Source organism: Austrofundulus limnaeus, unplaced genomic scaffold (genome assembly GCF_001266775.1).
Source record: "Austrofundulus limnaeus strain Quisiro unplaced genomic scaffold, Austrofundulus_limnaeus-1.0 Scaffold20, whole genome shotgun sequence".
NCBI classification, from domain to species: Eukaryota; Metazoa; Chordata; class Actinopteri; order Cyprinodontiformes; family Rivulidae; genus Austrofundulus; species Austrofundulus limnaeus.
Window position 1 is genome coordinate 731,581 of NW_013952422.1, and position 18,718 is coordinate 750,298.

Genomic DNA, 18,718 nt, shown 5'->3' on the forward strand with positions numbered 1-18,718 from the left:
ATATATATGTATATGTGTTTTTTATGAACAAAGTGAGGGAATGATGGGAAAATAAAACGTTAAACCTTTTATTTTAGGTTTAGTTTGACATTGGTTTTTTTTGGTTATTTTTCCCCATGAACACAAAACTGTGCACAAGTATTGTTTTACACCATGAAGGTGCCTCATATTTCTCTTCTATTTTAAAAAAAGAGAGGGAAAAAAGAGGAACTGAATTGTAGATTTATTTTCTGGGAGAAAAAGTGTTTTTCTGTGGTGAACAGTTCTTCACAATCACAGTGAGGGTGTCATTTGAGAGTGTAACAGTGAGCTATTTTACATAGACGGAAATGGTATTAAGGGAGTTTGGAGGATTGATTGTAGATTTCATGTGTCAGACTCTAAAGTTGAAAAATGGTGCAATAAATCCCCATCAGTTCTCTCCATTCCGAGGCCAACTCAGAGTCACCAGAGCAAATATAACAGGAACTGCTGTCTGTTTTACAAACCGGCCGTCAAGTCACATCTAATGGTTAATTTTGTGACATAGGCTGTTAATTTTGTGGGTTAGTGTTAGCATCAACAGGATGTTCCCTGTAATTGTTTCATAACTTTTGGTACTTTTTAATAAATACTGTGAACCACTAGTTTTTCAGGATAAATTGTGACTAGTCGAAATTAAAGCCTTATGAGTTGGAAAAAGGTGGAGAACTGTGGAAAGCTTGGTGCAATGAGTCTCCAGCCAGGAATATCTTTCATGGAAATCTGTAGTCTTACTTTACATCTGGGACGTAGCTGCATGGAAGTTTCCAACCGTCTCAATCTCACCTTGGGGGGAGTCAGTAATTATGTGTATTTAACAAATAAGTGAATTCTTCCAAACAGCTAGCAGTGTGTAATCCTGATGGATAATGCTGCACGTCAAAAGTTGATTGGTTAAATGACAAAAATGAGAGTCCAACAACAAATTTATTACTAAGAGGACAATTATTGGAAAAAGTCTATTAAAAATGAGAAAAAAGAGCCAACTTCAGTAGAGAAAGTTTTTTTTTTTATTGCTTGGTTTTTCTTTACAACAAAGATCCTTTTATTTACGCAGCAAAGTAAATGTCTGCCAGTTAAGTTTTTTTGACGGCTGATGTTTAGATTTAGAAATTCAGGCAGCATTATTGCAGATTTGTGAAGCCAGTCTATTTAATTCTAACTAATAAATTCAATAGTTTAATTTTCAAATTAATGTTATTATGCTATTAATTTAATTAATAAGCACATAATGCATCTGATTTAGTCATTAAGTTGTACACAGTGCAGAACACATTATCTGTATGTTATTCATGTTTTCTCTAAAAGTTTGAAGATCATGTTTTAATCACTACAACTATAACAGGAGAATAGTGGCTCTTGAGGACCAGGATTTGACATCACTGGTTTACATCTTGGTTCTTTCAGCATCATGTACCTGTAAGAGGATTCAGATTCCCATTTAGGGCAAAATCCTTGGTTATCCTGACCGATCAGATTCTCTTTACAGCTTTTCTCTGCGTTATTCAATCAGGAGGCTTCTGCCCATTTTTCTCTTCAGCGAACAAAGAAATGTCTCTTTTGTTGCAGTTAATACATCTTTAGAATTTGACCAAACCACAGATCTTTTTTTTTTTTGTGAATCAAAGTTTCATGAATTGACACGACCTTCCACTTTAACAGAATTTCTTATCTGCCTGTGAATGCCTGTCTTCTCTACCTCTACCTGTCAATCAAATACAGATGCACCATGTGTTTTTGTTTGTTCCCTGCAGACCTGAGGAAGACATTTGATCAGGAGCCTCTTGGGAAAGAAGTGTTACTGGAGCAGGAAGTGCTGCTGCAGTGTCGCCCACCTGAAGGCATCCCACCTGCTGAGGTAAGATTTGAAGGGCGGGATTACCAAACTGCTGCACTCTCTTTAATAAAGTCATGTGTTTGTTTGAAAAGATAAGTTCTCATGTGGGCGTGTTAGCCAGAGGAAAAGAGGCCCATGATGGTCCGTGCTAAGCCGCGCTAAAAGCTCTCACCTCAAATCCAGTAAACTGGCTTCTCTGAAAAGAGGTTTATGTGATTTTCACTGACTTTTTGGGGTCAGTTTCTGATTACATGTCACCATCATATACATAGTATTTATTGGACTACTAAAACACCAAACACCCACAATATTACACATTGAGCCAATGTATTTAGAAGCATAACGGTTCTATTTTCGGTCTGTTGTTATTTCAGATGAAAAGAGGCATATTTTGGCTCAGTTTTGAACTGATACATTTCAGAAGCTTTAATAAAACAACACTGAATAAATATGACACAGTACAGTGCACAGATAATGACATTTTCCACCACCGCACGGGCTGTTAAAGTGCTTTGGGTATTTCCTGAATATCAGCCAGTCATGACAGTTTGGAGGAAAGAAAATTGTAATTATATGCAGAGGGGAGAAAGAATAAGTGTCCCTTTGCAACCTTGGCTTAGTTAATATCTCCTCCTTGCCCTTTGAGGGTTAAGGGGGTCGGTGGTGAATTCTGTAAAGGCTGATTGACCTGGAAAAGCTGAGTTAAGTGAGCGTAACTGTGCAGTATTTATCCCTGCGGAAAGTGCTGACAGGTTGTACAGACTTTAAGCTGAGAGAACTTGCACTCCCTGTATGATCCAGCTTTTTGGTCTGTTTCAGTAAGTTCACACTGTGATTATGATTGGCTCTGTGCAGCATTTGATTCCTCAACTGGGTTCCAATTATGGCCCATTTATGCCTTCTGTGCTGAGGAATTTACGAGACAATTTAGGTGTTGAAACTGTGTAAGTTGTTCCATGTGTCTGTGTGTTCTGATAAAGAACACAGACCTGTGGAACAGAGTCGTTTATGTTTTCTCGGAATGCTTATTTTTCAATGTGATGAACTTCATTACTGCTCACCACCAAGTGGCAAAGGTGAGCAATACTGTTTTTTTCCCTTTGTGTGTTTGTTTGTTAATCACTGATTATACATCGTATACAACTGATCAACATTTGGAGTAAGACTGATTCAACATGGCTGCTACAGCTAAGTGACCTTAGAACTACATAAATGTGACATCTCCTTCAGATTTAGCTGTTAAATGCATTTTGTTGTGTGCTTGAAGTGCAGAAATTTTGAATTTAGTTTTCCCTGGTGCTGTGTAGATATCTATATTTTCAACCTGTTCCATTTTCTCTCTTTTCTATTATACTGTATTGTCTGAACTATTATGTCACAATTTTTGCAGTAGAACTTCTAAATAAGGTCTAGACTTACCAACTACAATTTGGTGGTGTTCATTCTCCTCTGCCTCCAACTGGAAGGACAAGTCTTCTCTCGCTGACATCGTTAATTCATCTGTAAATAAAAAAAAAGTTTCTGCACTGCTATATAGTCATAAACCCCTCTATGAAACTAGAATTGATCAGTCTGGAAGCTGGAGACGGGGCAGGGTGTGAAGTGCCTTGTTTGGGTTTAAAGAGACAGCCTCAAAATGAGTTGATCTGAGACACAACTCAGAAAAGGGGTGGAAGAGAGGCTTGTTGAGTTACAATAAGGAGCAATTCAGATCAAAGCATTGCAGTTCCACTTTATATAGACCCCAGTGTGATTTAAATGTGAAAAAGAAGGATTTAAAAGCATGAGATGTCTCTTTTGAAGGTGGTGGGACATACTGTATGTGATCTTCAAGGAAAGCTAGACCTTTAATTTGTATATTATGTGCTTATAAGGCATGCTATTAGCATCTTTAGATGCTCTTGCCTCAAGGCTGCACAAAAAGATCCCTTTCATATGATATTTTCCCTTTTCCATAACTCAAAGTCAGCTGATTTATTGGGAGAAAGAATTAAAATGAATCCAGCTTTTTTTTGTCTGTTTGTCAGGCATTTTCTCATAAAAGCTCACAAAAAGAAAAAAAAAAGAAAAAGCTCGGAAAAAGCAGATGGGCTAAGACTGTGGTTACATACGAATTTGCAAAAATATGTAGCAGCCGCTGTGAAGGAAAGATCTGTCATATTTCATCCGCTCACGACACCAAAAAAAATATAGGGAGGATGAAAGAGGCTGAAGGCAGGAGGAGAACTGGTCTGGTTTTGTCAGGGTTTGATTCAGTGGGTTGCTGTCAGGCCTCCAGTGGGCTGTCAGTTCACTCTGTGGCTCTTTTGCAGGCTTTTTCCTGCTAAGTGAGAGGCTGGAAGGTTGGCATGCTGTGGCCGGGCCATAAAAAAACATGCTCTCACAGCAACTCTCTTTTCACTTTTGAATATGTGTGATGGACGTTGTGCTGCAAATAAAAAGAATGGGCTGATTGTTCATTGTCTGTTCAACCTCTATGTGTTCTTATACGAGTGGAAGTTGTGTGTGTGTGTGTGTGTGTGTGTGTGTGTGTACTGTGTACAGAAATATACTCACCACTGATGAAGTGAGCGGCAAAATCAAAATGTTGAGATTTCCTTCTTCAAAACAGGTTCAAAGAAACGTTTTTTTTTTCTTGCACCAACTGCACTGTGGTGCTCTGAGGTGGGCAGAGCACCAAAAAATGAGTAGTACTACTTCAACATATTTTTACTCATGTAAAAGTAAAAATTAGTCTTTAAAAATTACTCAAGTAAAGTATTTTGAAAAAAAAAAATGGCTTCTTGAGTACAGAGTAAAATATCATATCTGATTTAATGTTTTAAATAAAGTCATCAAACTGACAAAAAACAGACAGTTATGTGTCTAAAATGAAGAAAATTAATGTATCAAAAAGCATAATTCCAAAGTAATAAATTCCAGCAGAAAAAGTCAAACTTTTCTCATTATGATACTAAAGGTAAAGTACTACCATTGACTTTATCTACTGTTTACCATATATTCGTTTGACTTCCTAATGTCTCAGCAGACAGAAAATGGTTAGAAAATGATGACATTAGAACATAGCTTGTGTACAAACAAGAGGTCTCACTCCAACAAAAACTGTAGTTGTGTCTCTGCTGCATTTCTGATTGAAACATGTTTGTTCTTCATTCAGTGAAGTTACTTACAGTGAGTGTTCAGAAATTTTACTCAAGTATGAGTATACTTCATGATAATGTACCTCAAAGTAAAAAGATGCAGTGTAGTAAAACTACTTCTAAAAGTACCTTTACCCCCAAAAAATTGTATTCAAGTAAAAGTAATCTGTACCCATCTCCGGTGTTACTGTGCAAATTTATATCTTTCAGGATATAAGACTGTTCTTTGCTAGATTTTTTTTCTTAAATTCATAAATATTAGTCACTGTTCATCTGCTGTATAGAGCATATTTGATTAATTCAACTCCCACTTTTCCTTGGCTATTTATTTTTAATGTTTTCTTGCTCACTTTCTTAATTTTTTAAGAACATTGTACACAACCTACTGCCATGTTCATCTTAACTGCACAGAAAATGAATTAATAATAAAACCTAGAGAGAATAAGGCCAATTTAAAAGATTACAAGAATGTCTACGTCTTTGGAAGTAAAATATAAATAAATCAAAGGCCTATCTTCCCTTGAAGGAATACATACAGTATCATCGTGAATATACAAACACTGTTAGTTTTGGTCAAACCTCGAAAATAAAGTTGTGCATGTTCTCACAAGATATTGCCACCTCTCATGCCCAGACTGTGTCGTAAATGACTCTCAGCTACTACATACAAACACACTTTAGCTCAATATATATAAAAACATAACAGCGTTATAGTCATATTTGTGCTGGCCAGGATTGATTAGCTGCGATGGCCACATTGAAATTAATCTATTCTAAAATTTAATAGGTTGTAAATGTATATCTAATGATTATTTCCTAATAGTTTAATTAAAACCAGTTCAGTGGTTCATGAGATATAGATGCAAACAGCTAAACAGTCTTCAATGTTTGAAAAAAAAAGATCAGTTTCAGGCAAAACAAATCCACAAAAACACAAATCCCACATTCTGCCTTATCAAAAAAAGTCTGTTATAATTAGCTTTTTTACAACAAAGCATGACTTTGTTTGATGTGAACTGGTATCAGCCCTCCTCCTTTGGCTTCCCACGTTTCAGATGATTTACATCAGATGTCAGGATGGTTAACCAACATAATGACATCTTTTGATTCTATTTAAGTGCTTGTGATTCTTTCTTGGGTTTTCTGCGGAGGCTGCTGCCCTGCCGAGTTAAGCATTGTGCTGAATCGGCCGTATAGTTTTCTGTGATGATGCAGCAAGTTTTCCGAACAAAACGTAGGAAACAGTCGCCGTCAAATGTCTGACAGGTTTTCCAAACTCCGAGTTCAGCCGGAGGTACCCTTGTTAACATGTTTGAAAGGGTTTTTTTGTGCACTGGATGCATAGATTTACTGGAGTACAGCTAGTCACCGAACTGTGGATTACACCCACACCGCACTCTAACCCACAATCACAAAGAAAACAAGCAGCAGGCATTTATTTTGGCTTTCCTTGAGACCATTACCAATGGAACTTTGGCCCCGGAGTGCTGGAACACAGCGAGTGAGGTTTCTGAAATAGCATACGGCTTCCGTCATCTGAACATATTGTATGATGTGAATAAATTAGACACTCAGCTGGCTTTCCAAGACTCTTTGTTACACGTTTCCATAGCCATGAATATTTGATATATACTTAATCAAAAACAGAGGGGAAATGTAACTGCTGGGGCTATTCAAGGAGCAATTTGGCTTTTGTTTCAGTGATATGTGGGCTTAGCTGAGAGCTGCCCATAGTTACAGTAATAAAGGTAAAGACAGGGTGGGGTTCCAACATCTCAGTTCAGATATTTCCCCTGTTTCAATATCAACACAGAACTCTTTCATCAGCATTTAAAGAACCTCCACATGAGTGGCCTCTTTTCATGCTTTAAATATGTGTCTGTTTCATGAAGCAGACAGCTGAAAGAATGTCGCTTTGTTGTGCCTTTTCTTCGCTCGCGCCCCGCATCTTCATTTCACAGCACTTGTCTCAGCCCTCGAGACAAAGACAAAAGTTCAGAGGTGACGCAGCGTTGTGAGCCGCTAAGCCCTGTTTCCATGGAAGCCAGGATTTTAATTCAGGCATCGCCTCAGTCAGCCGGGGTCCTGCCGTGTTATCGCGGGTAACAAGTCACTGATGCTCAGCGGGGAGGGAACGGGCCCCGCTGCCATGATTAAGTCCACCGGCTTTACTGAGAAGAAAAGATGGAGACACACAAAGATCTGTAATTCAAACTTTTTCATCACGAAAGTAAAGAAAAAGAAAAACTTTGCTGACATTTTTTGGAGGTTACCTCAATTTGCAACTGTCATGACAGGAAGTGGGCAATAAGCATTTCTTCAATGAGTGCTTGGCCTTTTCATTACTGAATAATTTAGATTTAGATAAAGGTGATTTGAAGGTAAACTAAATCCAGTAGAGAGCACAGTGTCACCTTGCCAAAAAAATAAAAAAAATACCAGCATACATCTTCCCACTATGACCGGGGCCCAGTTGAGTTATGAGTGGTGCCAAAAATGTCAAGCGCAACAGCACTTCAGTACCTGGTGAAACAGCAAGTGCATTTTCATCAAGGTTTCCTGTGGGAGATGATGTGTTCGGGGGGCCAGACAAAATCCCCGTGGCAACCGTCTAAAAATTGCCCTGCAGGTGCTCACCTGTCAATCACTGCAGGCTTTCTGCGCAAAGCCAGTGATTTCCTGTAATAGCCCACATTTGTGAGCTCCGCTGTTCTCTGTGAGTCACCTCACTTTCCACTGTTGCCTTCGGTGGTTAGCTTTACCTGGAAAATGTCGTGCCTCAGAGGCTTTTCTGTGCATGCAGCGGGTTCTTTCAGACTTCAGATGAGAAAACGAGGGAAAATAAGTTTTTCAATAAGTTTGAAATATTCTTTGGAAAATAACCAATAAAACACCAAATACACCACATGGGCCATTGGCTTTTTCCCATGTTTATCGCCTACCGCTACAAGGCAAAAGCTGTGTGATAATGTTTTGCCCTTGTGTGTCTGTTAACAAAATATCTCACTGACTATTGGACAAACTTATTTTAAGCTTACAGAACTTGATCAATGGATGCACATTCATAACTGAACGTTTATGTCCAACCCAAGTAAAGAAAGCCACTGTAGCAAACTAACTTTAAAGGGGCAATATTATGTGTTTCTCGGGCATATATTTAAATCCTATACCATAATAAAGTATCTATGTCACCTTCAGCTGTTATTAAAATGCTGTATATGTGTTTAAATAGAAATTAAACTTGACTTCTCATCATATCTGTTTCTAAACACCTTGAAATTGGCCTCTGTCTCTTTAAGAACCCCCTTCCACTTCTGTCCCACCCATTTCAGCACAGGGCTGGGTGAGTGTGTGTGCTCTGTGATGAGGAAGCTCAGCTTGGAGACACAGCCCAGAGGAGGAGCTGATCCTAAAAGGAGGTTCTAGTCCCAACCGGTCGTTTTGCTCCCCTGCCTGCTGTCTCAGGACACTACAGGATTTCTCAAACATGCATGAATGAGTCAAAGCAAGACTCAGGGCATGTTTTGATGAGAAGATAACATTATAACATGATATAAAACTCAAAAAAGTTGATTTTACATGATATTTCCCCTTTAAAAAAGGTAAAAAAAATGTCTTTAAATCGGTCAGTTCTACAGATGTTGTTAGCAGCAGAGAATCATCCCTTACACACACTGATGCTGACAATATTTTATCAGATCGTTTAAAACTTTCCAAGGTTCAGCCAAAACAGTTAAAACTCCATCGTTTTTCTACAGAAGTTTGTTTGAATTTAAAACTTGCATTAACTGAGTGTAGCTTTAAGAAATGCTTGACCTTCAATTCTTTTTTTATTTTTTTCAAATTGCAAAAACATTTCTACATTTATATAACAGATCAACATCTATATAATGTAGGTAAATTGCTAAAGTTCAGCTTTTATTTGTGTAATTCTTTATGGTCTTAAGAAAAAAACATTTTCTTTTCGTGTTGTGCTTTGTAATTGCTCGAGTTTGTCCTTGCTTCTGAAAATTGAATTGTATACTAAGTTCCAAACTTTTTTTTTTCATGGCGTATAAACCTTTCCTAGATGAGTAATCATCTAAGCTATTTTTTAGAGACACAGAGAAACAACATTCCAAGCAGAGTGAATCAACAAGTTCTCCATCTTGTAAGACTACAGTAATGGTTTGTGCCAGGTTAAGTCTAATTATTTGACCAAAACAAGTTCAATGCTTTTATTTCCCCTTCATAAATAAGAGAGGTGAAGTCATGCTCTGATATTCTGTCAGGAAACTGTGAGTGAAAGTGCAGTAGATGAGCTGCCTGGTGTAGGAGCTCGTTTAAATTTGTTTTATTTGTCCTGGTGTTGTGGAGAAGTGAAGGCCAGAGTTGTTGGAGGAGGTCATTATTTTTACCTCGAGTCACAGCAGTCCATCTCAGAGATTTATTGAAAAACTAGATGATTCAAAAAAATGGGGGGAAAGTTGTTTGTCATATTGCACAAGACTTTGTTTTCCAGTTGCCATGTTACTCAAACATTTATTTTTTTATTACAATTAGCAAGAAATGGCCTTGAAGCGAACAATAATAAATGTAAAATTTGGTGCGGGGGTGAAGTTTTTTAGTGTGCTCTTATTGATTAGATATATTTAAACTGGGGCTGGGCAATATGAAGGAAATAGCAATGAAAAACAAAAAGGAAAATTATTCAAAAATTTGAATACAAAATCTGAATAAATTTCATGTTTTATTTTAACAATTGTAACCATCACTTCCACTCAGATGTTTTTTCACAAATGGAATTACTGCACCTCTGTCTCTTTCTGTTGCCTACACTCTAGACCTGGGCTGTCCAACTGGCGACTCGTGGGCTGGATGTGGCCCGCGGGTCGCCAGATTGACCAAAGTTTGGCCCGCCATTTGATTCATTCGTCTCTTAAGCCCAAACCCCCAGATTTCTATTTTAATTATTATACATTCTTTTAGTTAGACATAAGCTACGTTTACATGGACCTAAGTAATCGCATTAAACAGCCACTCGGAATAAAAATGTACCATGTAAACATCCCATTCAGATTGTTCTGATCTGATTCAGCTCGATCCAAAATAATTTGTAATTGAAATGAGAGAGGTGGTTTATGCCAATTGATAATCCAAACTGCGTGCATGTAAACACTTAATCTGATCATTTTATTCTGATTGTGGAAAACTGACCTGACTGTGCATATCTTCTGACTTTCATCCACCGGTTTCTGCTCTTTTGTGGTGGGAGGGACAGTTGCGCTGTAGTTTCCAGCACCACAGAACTTTTCCTCCCGTTTTCTTATTCAACAAAGAAGGAAGACAAACAGCCTGCTTTGCTTCGCCAAAAGGAAAATAGAAAAAGAAAAAAATCTGTGCATCACCTGCAGCTCAACCAGGGAGTGAAGTAACATCTCCACCATTATTAAAACCTGTTGCAGGTACATTCTGGTCACTCAAAAGACATTTGTTTATGTTCATCTGTGATTTTTTTTTTAGGGAAATTTAACAACTTTGCGCATGTCAGTGCTTCTATTCTGAATAAAAGCCTGGTGCATGTAAACACTCGTCATGATCGGACCGTGCCCATGTAAACAATGCATTCGTAACATTTAATCGGAATACATTTTAATCTGATCAAAGAATTTTGCCCATGTAAACATAGTTATAGACATGTTTGGTATAAACAGAAATGTCAGAATCTTGGCTAGAAGCTGGTAAAAAGCATTTCTATGAACACCTAAGACAGTTGAGAGCAGTTGAAGATAAAACTATTAAAGTGAAAATAAAATTGGTTTAAAAACTTGGCATGTCAGAGATGTCAAAATATTATTTGTGTTAAATAAGAGGCAGAATGTGTTATTTTTGTTTATTTTGTTTTACCATCACTACTTTTAATACATAGGGTTCTGTATGTTGTATTCACAATTAAATGCAGCAAAATAAACTATTTCAACGGTGACATATCTTTGTAATACTTGGTTTATTTACATAATGACTTTAATTGCTCTATGTCCGGCCCCTCGGCCATTGTCCTGCAGTAACTGTGCGTTTAGTTGAATAGCTCTACTCTAGACCTTTAATGAGACCATAGCTGCTTGAAATACACCAAGCAAGAATCCAAGAGACAATAAAACAGTTTAAACTAAACAGGTGCTCCTTGGTGCTTCTAACATAACACATGTAAAATAAAAAATAAAATGAAAAATATGTGATGACTTCAGATGACAAAAACAAAGGTCTATAAAATCAACTGATTCAGAACAGTCAGGTATCAAAACATCTCTAAACTATTTGCACATGTTGAGAATTTTGAACAACAACAAACCACAAAAAAGTGTTAAAATAGTAAACAGTCCCAAGTTCTGTGGTGTGGGATGGCTTTGGTAAATGTCATCTGCTTCACAGCTGGTTTATTTGCCTCTTGTGTGTGTGGGGGGATACATAGACATGTTGAGTTTACATCATTCTTCATTTTGCAACTGATGAATTTTTAGATGGTGGTCTAAATTATTGCATTTTGTTGACTTGATGAAATCCAAACTAATGCCAGATTATCGATCCAGCACAGTTTCTCGTCGAATGCAATGGTTGCAATAGAGCCATTTTAACCATTATTCGTTGGAAAAACACGGGATACATGGATTTGTTTGATAGATCCACCAGCCCTATTTTAACTGATCATTGTTATGTTTGTTGTTATCAATCATCTAAATTTATTTAGCTTTGTTAACAGGAAATGGTGTCCAATAGAGGTTTGGAAGCGTTACACATTTCCCAGTTTATTTACATTTTTAATAACATTTTTATATTTTACAATATTTTATTATAATTTTCCAGGTAATGATTTGTCTCATTGTTGCCTAACATTTATAGATGAATTTATCTTGGTGTGTTTGTGTTTTTTTGCCATTACAATGATGGAGAAAGCTGTTTACTATTAGTGTGTTTTGTTTTGTCACAGTTATTGCTACTGAAAAGTGGACAGTAGGCCATGCTGTTTGTTTGTTTATTTATTTATTTATTTATTTTATTTTTGTGTGTTTTACCACAAAATCTCATGAGCTATTAGACAACTTTTAGCAAAACTTTCAGGAAACAATCACTGGATTCTCCTCTACATCTGTTAAACTTTTAGAGCCAACTTGATTCAAAAGGTCCAGCTACATTTCTTAGATTTTTTAAAAGTTTTTAAAAACACCTCACATACCGTAGTTGTTTTTTTTTTTTTTTTCATTTTTTGTTAGATGCCATCTGCCATAACAACTTAAACTTCATCTCTGTAGCATATGTTTCTTCACACCGTCCTAGCAATCAGAACTACACACAAACCTTTTTGTCGATCACAACCTGCCTCTGTGCACGTCACGTTATTGTTTACTCTGCTCACAGTTTCAGACTTGTCATGCGAGCAGATGTGGAGCATGTGGCTTGTTGTCTGAATAACTGAATTATCAGTAGAAAAACGTGTGTGGCTCGTGCTCCAGGTGCATCATTCAAACACGGAACAGAAATTTAGCATGAAAAAGGGGGTAAATGAAAAAATTACAACCTATAGGAAGTTGGGCTCCGCGTGGAGAAGCTGGAGAACTCATTACGACTTCTTTGTCATAAAGACTCGCACATTACTGTGGAACATTTTCTTCACCTTCCTTTTCTTTTCACACTCCTCTCTATGCNCACACACACACACACACACACACACACACACACACACACACACACACACACACACACACACACACACTCTATTTCTGACACAAATCCACACAGCAATGAGTAATGAACGGTTTTGCCTCTCGGTTCCTAACAAGTGTGTGGATTGTGTACAGTGTGCTCTGCATATTAGGCTAATTAGTGTTGAGCTGGCACACGCAGGCAGAGCGATGAAGCGTCCCACTTGCTGGTTACTCCTACAATGGTGCCGCAGTCTGACTGCGGCCAGATTCCTCTGCTACAAGAAGATGGTGGAAGGACGCTTCAGCTGTGTCCCAATACAGGAGGCGGCATGTGCCTGCAAACCATATTTTAATTAGTTGATTGTATGTTGTTTAAAATGACCTGTTAAAATAAATTGCAGCTGTCTCATGAGCACTAAGGATCTCATCTTGAATACTTTTTTTTTTTTTGCAAAAGTTTCGGGACTAAAAATGATTAGGAAAACTAATTTAGACTAGACATGGGTTTTTACGATGTAAAAACAAGTGTGCATTGCTATGTAGCATGTCATTGCAGCATGGCTTTGCCTGCAGCATTGGACTTGRAGAATGAACTTTGACCAAGTTCAAATGTGTTTTCTATACCAGCTTGTCCATGTCACATCAGCAGGTGTTTAGAATTAAGGTAATTGTGTGACAACATGAAGTTCTAAGAGAATTTTTCTTAAAGTTGCATTAGCCGGGTTTTGAACCCTGATCTCCCACATGAAAACCCATGACATAGACCATTAGACCAATGGAGTTGTAGCAGAAGGTGGTGCCAGGGGTTGGTTTGTATGTGTGCAGAAAGAGGCCACATTGCCAATACAATTATTGACACTAAACTGCATAATATTACAACAATAGAGCAGTATTAAGACAACATTATAGTAAAACATCAAAATACAATCATATTAGTACTGTAAACACTAAACTACTGAGTTGAAATATTAGACTATGGTGCAGTACCAAGTTGAGTGCAGCATGGGGCAGTATTGGACCAATACAAGGCTCCATTGACTGCCATTATAATTCATTAAACATTTAAAATTTCATAAACTATAAATTTTACAGGCACCAAAAGGCATAGCCATCATTTGGCACAGGAGCTTTGCAGATATAAATTACAATGGCAGCTCTAGGACAAAGTATGCAGGAAGAGAAGCATGGGAAAGTTGAGATGACTTGGATGGGAAACGAATCACAATAGTGTGCATTGCATTGGCAATGCACACTGAATATTTCCCAATTGCCAGAAAAACTACAGTAATTATGACTTATAATCCTGCTCCATGTTCTCCATTTGTTTTGAAGACACTGAAAAATTTATGCATCTGAAAACTTATCAAGAAATAGTTATTAATGTTGTAGGTCATGTCAGACTTGAACATTTCATGCTCCCAATTTAAGCCATAAAAATGACATCACGTTAAAAATATCTTGTTAGTTGAATAAACAGTATTATTATTTTTATTATTTTTTATTGATTTATGACTGATACAATCAATGATGTAATGCTATTCAAAAATCCAAGTATTGGTATGGAAAAAAAATGGTGTTTTTTGAGAGCTTGAAACAGCACAGGAAACCAACCCATTTCTCAGACTTCAGCCTTTATTTGCAGACATATAAAGCCGATCCCATCACTGTGGACCTTTTCATCCAGAGTCTCCCTCTGGCTCGAAGTCTCAACAAAACACATTTTGCGTCCTTCATCATTACACAGTGTCTTCAGGACTGAGTCACGCCTCCTGAAAATGACATCACTGAAGGAGGGGGATGACCTCACTTAACAAGGGACAGTTTTATTTTTACTAAGGACATCTTAAATGTAGGAAACATTATGTATCTGATTGTATTGTGTCAGTTTTACCAGTCAGTGTTAGGTGTGTTGTTCTCACAACGGTCTTAATCACAGTATAACAATAACCTGATTGCACATTGATTATAAAAAAACTCTTAACATCTTAAGCATAAGAAAGTATATTTGAAATGCATTTAAGACTCAATATAAATCAATGCATTTTTTACAAAATAAACAGAAAGAGAGAATATGTTTTTTTCTGCAATTGTGTTTTAATATTTGCTTCATTTCTTCATTTATTTAATTTTCAGCTTTCTGTCTCACTCATGTGTTTCTACTTTAGCCTCCTTGACTATCAGATTGATGCATATAAATATATATTTTACCACACAGGTAACTTCCCTCCTGCAGATGCACCTGCTTCTTCTTAGCTTCCTGCCTTCTGTCTCGCATCTCCCCGTCTCTCTTCTTATAGGACTATATTCTCATTTCACTGTCTCCTTTTGCTGCAAACCAATGACATGTGACACGTGGCAATTTCCTTTAGCTGATGACAAAAAATGTGCCAATTACCTCTCTGGATGTTTCGCTGCCAATCAGATGCTAACGAGCTGTGAGAGCGTGTGGTTGTACAGGTGTGTGTGTGAGAGTCTGTTGGCATTACTGTGTAAGATATTATCTTCAGCGGTTGTGGTTGTGTAGAATTTGTTGCAGATTTATCCTTTCACTTCTGCTTTTGTACATAATTAAAAAAAAAGATCAGACCGTTGCTCACTTTTTCCTCTTGCGCACAAGTTTTCTTGTCACCCTCTCTTCATCCCACCCCTCCATCTGCACTGAAAAGCTCTTTTGTTCAATTTTTAATTACCTTTCTCTACAAAAGTGCTTCTGACATCCGAACGCAGCACGTTTTGGAAAGGCTGCCTCTGTGATTGGTGAAAATTGGATAACTACCTCTTTGTATTTACTGTCAATCACTTTTCTCCTATTAAAAAAAAAGAAAACTAGAAATAATTTTAAGGCTTTCACCAATGCTTTCTTTTTCAGCACCAACTGATGCGAGCACTGAAAAAAGAAAATATTTATTGTGCCAAAAAAGAAAGAAAAATCTTTTTGTTTCTCTTGTTTGCATCATTTAATTTGTTCAGTTCGGGACTTCTTCTTTTTTTTTTTAGCTTGAGAACAAAAGGCACACAGAGTGACAATAAGATCACTGTCAAATCTTTGTTCTCTAAACTTTGTTCTGGATCTTTCTTTCTGCTAGAATTTTTTTCACTTCAGTATTAAAGATTTATGCAGGAACTGGGATACAAACAATCACTAAAGCCCCTGCAGCTCTTTCGTCTGTTTTGGTTAAACCTTCCGAACAACATGTGCAATCTCATGCTCAGAGTATGTGATGAGGATGACTCCCAGCTACTACCACTCACACTAATTTTAGCTCAATGTGTTGTCAGAGTTATCACCAATTTTAGGTTGGCTCTTATTGTCAGAAGTTAATCAGCTACAGTCAGTGATTTTTTTTTCTTTGTTTTAAAAATATTTTGCTAACAGATCGATAGCTTCTTCAATACTGTTTATTCACACTGACATTTTGCTAAAGCTACAGACAAACAAATGCAAACAGGTTTATCACCAGTCTGCGATGATGAATGCATGTAGTCCTTCATTAAATCTTATGATGCTAATCTATTGTTGTTTATCATGATTGTATCCATCATTAGGTTGAGCTAAAGACACTGTATGTTTGAACTAGAAGCTGCAGGTCATAAGGTTGATGCTTGATCTCTGCCCCTGTCATGAAAGTCTCAGCAGTTTAAGTGTCAGAACAGATTAGCTGGAAGGTAATGAGAACAGAGGGAGACTCAACAGCTCCTTACTAAAATGACTAATCATGAGCTGCCAGCATGAAAGGTGGGCGAACATGTTTAGTCTGTGTGTGCTTGTGTTTCTTTGTCTGTTAGCAAAATATATTTTGATCCACTAGAAATGGACTGAACTTTCATAAACTATTTAATAAATGTACAGTAATCGAAAGTCAGGCCAAATCCTTTCTCTGGGGATAATAGGTTGTGTCCAAATTCAGGGGCTGCATTCTTTGAAGGCTGAAATTGTTAGCCGCTTATGTGACTGTGCCACACTGAAGTCTGTCCAAATTTTGAGACTCCTCCAATTGTGGCCCACAAATGAATCCTTTTACTCCAATTTCAGGGATGGGCTCGGTGGATGCTTCTCGGCTCAGCTTATCCCAAGATGCATTGCTGGCCAACAGGAGATTTATTTATTTATTTATTTATTTATTTATTTATTTATTTATTTATTTATTTATTTATGCTTGTTAGTGTGGTAGTAGCTGAAAGTTATCACCAACACATACTCCAAGCACCAAGAGATCATGTCAGATCATTGCTGAGAACTCAGGCATATAATGCAACGGTGTTTTACTTGAAGCATTAAGGTTTCTGGCACAGCAAAGTAGCAATAGTTAAAATATTTTTAATCTATATTTGCTATCAACAGGCTGCAATTAGTTTTTTTGCAGTCATTCTGATTCTAGCTGAGTTTCATTTGACTTTGCCGAAAGCATCCACTGTAAATCTTCTGTTTTATGTAAAAACCTACTTTTTAAACCCAAAAGTCAGGGTGACTGACAGTTTATTGCACCTTCAAACAGTGCTATATAATCCACGCAGCATTTAGTTGGATAAAAATCAAATAAGCGAGAGCTTTAGTTTCAGTTAGCAGACAGCTCGTGATGGAACAGTATCCCTCCCGGCTCCATGAAATCGATTAGGCCGTTACATGTTTATGAAGGAAGAAACTCGTAAAAAAGCAAATCTGAAGAGAAAATGCATTTAGATTTTTTTGAAGTTTACTGTAAAGCTTTGCTCCTGCGAAATTCACACCCAGTGTTTGTGCAGATAGAAGTTTGTTCTGCGCTGCTTCATCTGGGCCTTGGTTTGAGAAGATAAGTGTGAAGTAATTGTAAGTAGTGACAATATTTATTTCTCAGGCTTGTCAGTGTGCCCCCCCACTGAATAAGCGGTGTTATTTCTGTCATCTCAAACTAAAACACACAGTGGTGCATACTGGTGCATCGTCAAACTTCAGTCATTCTTCTCTTTTAAGACTTCTACCAATGCTGGGCTTGCATTGGCTGTTTTGTCTCAGCAGGACTCATATCAGGTGATTGCCCCACTTTTAGAGATCCTTTATCTCTCCTGAGGAAAATCCTTTAAAAACATCTCGCTTATCTTTGCCTCCACACAGGAAGTTAGCTCTTTGCCAGGCGTTTTCATCACCGAACGGCCTCTTTTGAAGAATAGGACCAGGAAATATTTTTGAATCAAAGCAACAGCACAGTGTGAGATGGCACGTGTAGTTTCTTTTAAGAAAACTGAACCTTTACACTTTTTATAGGGGGAAAAAAGGCTGATATTTGGATGAATTACTGTAAAATATTGGTTTTAAATGATCTGATGTTCTGTGATGGAACCAGGAGTTTAATATCAAGTATGATTTGAAGAAATGGAACTAAAGGTCAGAGAGACTCTCGGCTTTCACGATTGTGGAGAGTTTTCTTTTCTCTGCTGTCTGATAGTGCTGCTTTTTTACTGTAGTGCTTTGTTCTAGGGGAGAATAAAAAGAGCATGATAGCTATTGACTTTTTGTAGCAGGACCTCAGGGACGTAAACAACTGTGCTCCGATCCAGGTCTTCACTGTTATATGAGAAATTCTACAAAAACAAGAAAAACTATAACATTTTTATGTTTGAAACATTTATTTAATGTGGTCAAAATTTTATTTGCCATGTCTTCTTCTGTTTTTAGTGTTTTTGATTGTTCCTTTTTCCACATCTTCCTCTGTTTTCCTCAGGTGGAGTGGTTGAAGAATGAAGACATTATTGATCCCGCAGATGACAGAAACTTCTACATCACCATCGATCACAACCTGATAATCAAACAGGCCCGCCTCTCCGACACAGCCAACTACACCTGCGTGGCTAAAAACATCGTAGCCAAAAGGCGTAGCACCACGGCCACGGTTATTGTCTACGGTAAATCTCATAACTTTTTATTGAAGCATTTCTCAGGCAGTTTAATGCAGTTCAAAGTTTTTAAAGTGTATCTTATCCCCCATGTGAAAGGATAACTCCGCCCCAAGGCAAAATTTAAAAAATGCCAACAATGGGCTGTTCAGGAGAGAGGAGGGGGC

At 37.5% G+C, this 18,718-nt stretch overlaps 1 protein-coding gene across 2 annotated transcripts in view; it reads left to right on the forward strand.

Moving 5' to 3' along the window:
• The window catches only part of unc5cb (unc-5 netrin receptor Cb), a gene marked incomplete at its 5' end in the record, with an annotated part of 69,676 nt that overhangs the window by 15,370 nt on the left and 35,588 nt on the right, over positions 1–18,718 (forward strand). For both annotated transcript variants that reach the window (XM_014003714.1, XM_014003715.1), the window contains 2 exon segments: positions 1,776–1,879; positions 18,380–18,560. In XM_014003714.1, coding sequence (XP_013859168.1) covers positions 1,776–1,879; positions 18,380–18,560 — 285 coding nt within the window.